At 55.9% G+C, this 7536-nt stretch overlaps 1 protein-coding gene across 2 annotated transcripts; it reads left to right on the top strand.

Annotated features, from left to right (window-relative positions):
* The first annotated feature begins 1822 nt into the window (after positions 1–1822).
* On the top strand, positions 1823–6071 carry LOC119333561 (probable LRR receptor-like serine/threonine-protein kinase At2g23950). 2 transcript variants are annotated; one of them, XM_037606418.1, is made up of 11 exons: positions 1823–2083; positions 2175–2307; positions 2389–2460; positions 2564–2707; positions 2819–2890; positions 2986–3045; positions 3151–3257; positions 3541–3672; positions 3771–4136; positions 4969–5360; positions 5463–6071. In XM_037606418.1, exons 1-11 carry the CDS (start codon positions 1969–1971, stop codon positions 5826–5828), a joined length of 1959 nt encoding a protein of 652 aa, XP_037462315.1. In that variant the 5' UTR covers positions 1823–1968; the 3' UTR covers positions 5829–6071. The 2 variants fall into 2 exon arrangements, with proteins under 2 accessions (XP_037462315.1, XP_037462314.1); XM_037606417.1 differs by having other exon boundaries at positions 3768–4136.
* The last annotated feature ends 1465 nt before the right edge of the window (positions 6072–7536 follow it).

Raw genomic sequence — 7536 nt, 5'->3', positions numbered from 1 at the left:
GACCGGGCGGCGCGGCGGCGGCCGGGCGGCACGGCGAGGCTCGGGCGGCGGAGGAGGCGAGCCGGGCGGCGGGGTCCCGCGCGGGGCGGCGACGAATCGGGTCGGGAGGGCCTCCCGCGGGCCCTGCGGGCCAACGAAGTGGGCGCGGGCGGCGGACGAACCACAAGGCGACGCGTGGCGGCGGTGCGGATGCGTCCGGCGCCGGGCGGACGTGTCCGGCGCGCGGAGGAAGGGGAGACTAGGGTTAGGGGTGTATTTGATCCGAGATTTGGACGGGGAAGGCCTATTTATACATAGAAGGAGCTAGGAGGCTTCAAATGGAGTGCGATTTTCGGCCACGCGATCATGATCGAACGACCGAGATGATGGAGGGGTTTTAGGTGGGTTTCGGGCCACTTTGGAGAGGTGTTGAGCTGCAACACACACGAGACCTTTACGGTTTCTGGGTTAACCGTTGGAGTATCAAACGAAGTCCAAATGGCACGAAACTTGACAGGCGGTCTACCGGTAGTGAACCAAGGCCGCTTGGAAAGTCTCGGTCCAATCCGAAAACGTTTAACACCCGCACACGAAAAGAGGCAAAAGGGGACACCGGAGGACGTAGGAGTGCCGGAATGCAAAACGGACAACGGGGAAAATACTCGGATGCCTGAGACGAACACGTATGCAAATACGATGCACATGATGACATGATATGAGATGCATGACATGGACAAAATGCAAAACGAAGACAAAATCCAACCATGAGGGAATATCATAACTTAGTGCCGAAAATGGCAAGAGTTGGAATACAAATATGGCAAGTTACATACGAGCGTTACATGGTCATTGATGTAGTTTGCCAATTGTGGATCTGATCTCTTTGATGTCTTTTCTTCGCCTACGCATAGCTTTGATCTTATATGACTTTGCTATTTGGTGGCGTGTTTTTGTGTGTGTGTTGGTGTTGGCTGTGTGCATCCTAGATATGCAGAGGCTGGGTGTTTTCATTGTGTTTGTATCCTCTTGATACTTCATTTTGAGCCAATAAAATTCACCCTTTGTCGAAAAAAAACCTTGTTGAAGGCTTTCTCTACTTGCTCTTGTGTTGGTCTTCATTCGCTGGTCTCGGCAATCAGGAAGAGAATTTTTGTTCACAGCACCTCCGGTCGAACATGGAAGCGTGTATCCCTTCTCCAAGGCGTCATTGCGCAAGTAGTCGACTGACCGTGGGTGTTAGTTTCAAATCGTGTAGTGGTCGGTCATTGTTGATATTGTATTGCACTCTGCTTAATATAATAAGAGTGGTTACGTATGGCGGTAATGCAATGGCAGGGCGGTTAACTTTTTTTTTGAAAGAACAAATGTTTCTGAGATGATATGATAAACACAAGCTAGTGAATTGTGTGAATGCATTTACATGACATGTGTTGACAAAATGAAATGCCCCATCCGTGTGCCAGCGTGCCCTCTCTTTCCCTTCAAGCGATGGCACGATGATCACCACCAGTCCACCACCCTAGCAAGCACTCATGACTAGCTGACTACCTCATCTTTTTCTCATCTCACACAACACCACCACCACGCCCAACAAGGAAAAAGAACAAAACAAAGGCTCGTTTCCAGCCCCCAACACCCCGGACCAGAAAGGAAAACGCACGGCACACAAACTCCGAAACAGAGCAATCGGCCAGCCGGCCCCACCCGTCAGTTTCCACGGCACGAATGATCATTTTCGTTCCATCGATATTCGAACGGAAGATGCCACGGCAATCGCATGCATGCAGCCTTTTCTTTCCCTTTCTCTCCCGCTCTCGCTCGCACCGTCGCACGACACGAGACGAGAAAAAGCGAGCAGCGACGCAAAGCAAAGCAAAGCGAAGCCACCCCCCATCATCTCTCATCTCTGCTCCGCTCCGCTCCCTCCCACGCTTTTCTCACTCCCCTCCTCGGGCGCCCCTCGCCTCCATCATCCCCCCCACCGCTCCAATGGCGTCGTCTGTCTCTGACCCTCCACTCCTCCCCGTCGTCGTCGTCGTCCTCCTCCTCCTCCTCTCCGCCGCCCCATTCCTCGCATTCTCCTCGGAGCCTCTCAACGCCGAAGGTATTCGTCTTTCCGCGCACTTGCTGCCGCTGTTTATGGCCGTCGTGGTGGATTAGTTTAATCACCTGCGGGAGTGCGGGCTCACGTGCAGTGATGGCGCTGGTGGCCATCAAGCAGGGGCTGGTGGACTCGCGCGGCGTGCTGAGCAACTGGGACGAGGACTCCGTCGACCCCTGCAGCTGGGCCATGATCACCTGCTCCCCCCGCAACCTCGTCATTGGCCTGTAAGCTCCGTCGCTCCCTCCCTCCCGTATCATCTTCCTTCTCACAGCTCCGTTAATCGGTCTCGGCCGGCCGCGTTTCAGGGGAGCGCCCAGCCAGGGCTTGTCGGGGACGCTGTCCGGGCGGATCGCCAACCTCACTAATCTCGAGCAAGTGTGAGTAATCATCCAGTCCAGATAACCTCTGTTACTTTCTTGCTTGTTTGTGCGCGCTTCAGAGTTCAGACACACTGATGGGTCGATTGTGAGTAATTTCCAGGCTGCTGCAGAACAACAACATCACGGGGCGGCTGCCGCCGGAGCTGGGCGCGCTGCCGAGGCTGCAGACGCTGGACCTCTCCAACAACCGCTTCTCCGGCCGCGCGCCCGACACGCTGGGCCGCCTGTCCAAGCTCCGGTACCTGTGAGTGAGCCACCCCTCAGTACTGTTACCACTACGTACTACCCAGTAGCCAATACATGGACGATTGTTCAATAGTTAAGTTAGATGTTTATATGTTGTTTTTCGCTGTAGGAGGCTAAACAACAACAGCTTGTCGGGGCCGTTCCCCGCGTCGCTGGCCAGCATCCCACAGCTCTCCTTCCTGTAAGCTCTACTAGCAAATCATCCCCACCATTTTGTCCCTTTAATCGGCTGAATTTAACCCGTGATCCAATGCCCGTTGCTGCTCGTGTCCCCAGGGACTTGTCCTACAACAACCTCTCCGGCCCTGTTCCGCTCTTCCCCACAAGAAGCTTCAAGTGTGCACTCGTCCTCTTGTCCAATTTTTTGATTTTAAAGAGCACACATCGAACCCAATGCCGCACTTCTCTAACCAAATGAACTTGTACTTGTGTCTTGTGCAGCATCGTGGGCAATCCGATGATCTGCGGCAGCCATGGGGAGTGCGCCGCCGCGCTGGCGCCGGCCACCGGGCCCTTCCCGCTGGAATCCACGTCCACCCCGAGCAGCAGTGAGCACACCCTAACCTCTATCCATTGCTACCCCTGCCTGTCTAGTCGTGGCTGCTTTTGCTTTGCTTTGCTTTGCTTTCTGGGAGTGCGTGGTGGAGAGCGAGAGTTCTGTCTTCCGTTCCTTTCCGCCCCACTCTTCCTTTGCCCTGTAGCGCGCGATTGCGACTGCGACTGCGATTGGGAGCAGACGTCTCTCCTCCACTCTTCCCGTACTGTGGGGACAACAGCTGAGCTGAGCTAGGGATCATCAACGTTTAATTTTGTTTGGGCATTCTTGTGCAGGGAGCAGGTCAAAGGCTGGCGCGGTGGGAGTGGGGGTAGGGACAGGCCTGGGCGCCTCCTCCCTGCTGCTTTTCGCCGTGTCCTGCCTCCTTTGGAGCCGCCGGCGCCGGCACCGCTGCCCCTCCCTCCTCGGTAAGCGCCGCCGTCGATCATCCTCCTCCTCTGCCACGCCTCTGCACGTAGCACGTCGATTGAACATCGTGTCAATGGTTCACTATTGGATGCAGCAGAGCAAGGTGGTAGGGATTTGGAGGGCGGCATGGTGGCGGCGCGGCTAGGGAACGTGCGGCAGTTCGGGCTGCGGGAGTTGCACGCGGCCACGGACGGGTTCAGCGCGAAGAACATCCTGGGCAGGGGCGGGTTCGGGGACGTGTACCGGGGCCGGCTCGCGGACGGCACGGCGGTGGCCGTGAAGCGGCTCAAGGACCCCAGCGGCGCGTCCGGGGAGGCGCAGTTCCGCACGGAGGTGGAGATGATCAGCCTCGCCGTGCACCGCCACCTGCTCCGCCTCCTCGGCTTCTGCGCCGCCGCCTCCGGCGAGCGCCTCCTCGTCTACCCCTTCATGCCCAACGGCTCCGTCGCCGCCCGCCTCCGAGGTACGTATCATACGTCACATGCACCGATGCATTACATACACGTTAACGTTGGCGCCGGCCGTGACCGAGAGTGAGAGTGAGACCGACGGGGCGGTCCGCGGGCAGGGGACCATGCATGCATGGGATGGGAGGCCGTAGTCTGCCCAGCCACGCCCTGCGCATGGCAGTCAGTGCCTCAGGCGTGGTCGCGCCCACCGCGCCCTGTACTTGTCGCTGCGGCCTACGCAGAGCGCCGCTCAGGCGAGACAGGCCCCGCGCTCACGTTTTGTCCGCATCCTGACCGCCTGCCGCGGCGCCCGGCACGCCCCTGCACCATGACTACTGCAGCGGTGCGGTGCTCCAGTCACTACAGTTACTTCACTGCCCAGTGGCCACTTACGGCGGGGCACGGGCGGCAGGGCGCGACCACGAACACCGCCCGGTCGGTTCACAGGCGATATGCCATGCCATGAACCGCGGCCGTGTCCCACTCCATGGCCAAGAATACGTACGTGGTCCCAGCCGGAGGCGTAGACGTAGTACCAGGGCGCAGGCGCAGCCCAGGATTACGTTTTGTTTCATGCTTCCTTTCGGCCTGCTTGCTGCAGCCGCGACAGGGAGGGCAGGGCAAGGCAGGGCAGACGGCAGAGCACGCAGACACACACACCGCTAGTACTACGAGCTCGTGTCTGGTCGCTGCTGCAGCCTGCATTATTTACATGCTACGCTACTGTATCTGGCACGTAGACTGGTACCTTGGGAACGTATGTACAGTACGTTCCCACTTGTATGTATGTATGTATGCATGCATGTATGTATGTATGATGTTTGGGGTTTGCCGTGTGTGTTGCAGGGAAGCCGGCGCTGGGGTGGCAGACGCGGAAGCGGATCGCGGTGGGGGCGGCGCGGGGGCTGCTGTACCTGCACGAGCAGTGCGACCCCAAGATCATCCACCGGGACGTCAAGGCCGCCAACGTGCTGCTGGACGAGCACCACGAGGCCGTCGTCGGCGACTTCGGACTCGCCAAGCTGCTCGACCACGGCGACTCGCACGTCACCACCGCCGTGCGCGGCACCGTCGGCCACATCGCCCCCGAGTACCTCTCCACGGGCCAGTCCTCCGACAAGACGGACGTCTTCGGCTTCGGCGTCCTGCTGCTGGAGCTCGTCACCGGCCAGCGCGCGCTCGAGGTCGGCAAGGGCTCCGGCCTCAGCCTCTCCCACAAGGGCGTCATGCTTGACTGGGTACGCGCCATGTCCATGCTTCTCTACTCTGTCTCCATTGAAGCCGAACACCAAAGCATTTTGTATCTGATAGCATATATGTTTGGTCTGTTCATTTGAAAGGTGAGGAAGGTGCACCAGGAGAAGATGCTGGAGTTGCTGGTCGACCAAGAGCTGGGCCCTCACTACGACAGGATCGAGGTGGCCGAGATGGTGCAGGTCGCCCTGCTCTGCACCCAGTTCCAGCCGTCTCACCGGCCGAGGATGGCCGAGGTGGTGCGGATGCTCGAAGGCGACGGCCTCGCCGACAAATGGGAGGCCACCAACCGGACGCCGCACGACGGCCTTGGCCACGACGGCCACCGCAGCGACCCCGACGGGTGGGGCTCCTTCAACGACTACCATGACAACGGCGGCAGCAGCCTCGGCAGCGACGAGGCGCGGTCCATCGACATGGCGGAGGAGATGGAGCTGTCTGGACCGAGGTAGCTGTCTGGGGGGATGGGGATTGGTTGTTGCTAGCTAGTAGTAGTTTCATAGTGAGTAGTATAAGATGTTCAGTTTTAGACAACGAGTGAACGAGATGTGTAGCTTCTGATCAAGCCTTTATTTCCCTTAGAAAAATGTAAAGAAAATTTGTTGGCTTCTCTTTTATGGGAAGAATCCATTTCCGCACACAAGCATCAAGAACCGAGAATTTCATACACTACTTCAAGATGATCTTGTTGACCATCAGTGGCATCTCCATGGTACCTCATGGTTGCGCTTTTATCTTGCTCTTTATTTTATTTGAACCCTTACGTGTGTTTCAATTTGAATAATTCGGTTTGTAAACTCTAAAATTGTGATATTCGTGAATTATGTGAACCTAGGTTTGGATTTAATATGTATTCAAATATGTAGTTGAAATATAGTATGCAAACTAAAACTAGAAAGATTTGAATTTTTTTAGAACGTTATGTTTAGGGATTAGCTAAAAACCACACTTTTCAAGAGGAGCAAATATACTCCTCTAAGAGCATCCCTCTGATGGGGAACGAAGCATGAAAATAGAAAATTTTCCTACGAACAGCCAAGATTTATCTAGAAGAAGCATATCAACGAGAGGGGAGAGTGTGTCAACATACCCTCATAGATCGTTAAGCGAAAGCGTAAATCGCGCAGTTGATGTAGTCGTACTCGTCACAATCCAAACCGATGAAGTACAAACGGACGACACATCCGCGTTCAGCACACGTACGGCTCAATGACGTCTTCTCCTCCTTGATCCAGCAAGCGAGGGAGGAGAAGTAGATGGGATCTCCTACAACACGACAGCGTGACGGTGATGGTGGTGGTGTGATTCCTACAGGGCGACGCCAAATGCTACCAAAACAACGAAGACGAAGGAGTTATGAAGTAACGGGAGGGGGGGGGGAGGCTTGTGTGTTCTCTTGGGGGCGCCCCCTTGTCGGTGTCAAAACCGGCAGATCCCGGGTAGGGGGTCCCGAACTATGCGTCTAGGATCGATGGTAACAGGAGACAGGGGGATGTGTTTACTCAGGTTCGGGCCCTCTCTATGGAGGTAATACCCTACTTCCTGCTTGATTGATCTTGATGAATATGGGTATTACAAGAGTTGATCTACCACGAGATCGTAACGGCTAAACCCTAGAAGTCTAGCCTATGAATATGGTAATGAGTATATGTGTTGTCCTTTCCGGACTATCCCCTTCGGTTTATATAGACACCGAGGGGATCTAGGGTTTACATGGAGTTGGTTACATAAAAAGGAACCTTCGGTCGCCAAGCTTGCCTTCCACGCCAAGCAGAGTCCAATCCGGACACGAGTATGGTCTTCGATCTTCACAGCCCATCAGTCCGGCCCATAGATAACAGGCCGGACGTCCGAGGACCCCTTAGTCCAGGACTCCCTCAGTAGCCCCTGAACCTGGCTTCAATGACTAGGAGTCCGGCGCGCAGGTTTGTCTTCGGCATTGCAAGGCGGGTTCCCCCCTTCTGAACTCCAGAACAGTCTTCAGACGAAGTAAGTATATCCGAACCTGTGCATATAATGGCAGAGAATATAATAGAGAATATAATAGCTCACGAGCCCAACTTGTTGATAACTGTTCATGACATCATATCATGCCCGCCCGGTTGCTATTCCCAACCATCAGCTAGCGAGCCGCCCCACGTCTCGGGGTGCGGTTTTACT

Source organism: Triticum dicoccoides, chromosome 7A (assembly GCF_002162155.2).
Source record: "Triticum dicoccoides isolate Atlit2015 ecotype Zavitan chromosome 7A, WEW_v2.0, whole genome shotgun sequence".
NCBI classification, from domain to species: Eukaryota; Viridiplantae; Streptophyta; class Magnoliopsida; order Poales; family Poaceae; genus Triticum; species Triticum dicoccoides.
This window is presented reverse-complemented; position numbering and strand designations above follow the sequence as displayed.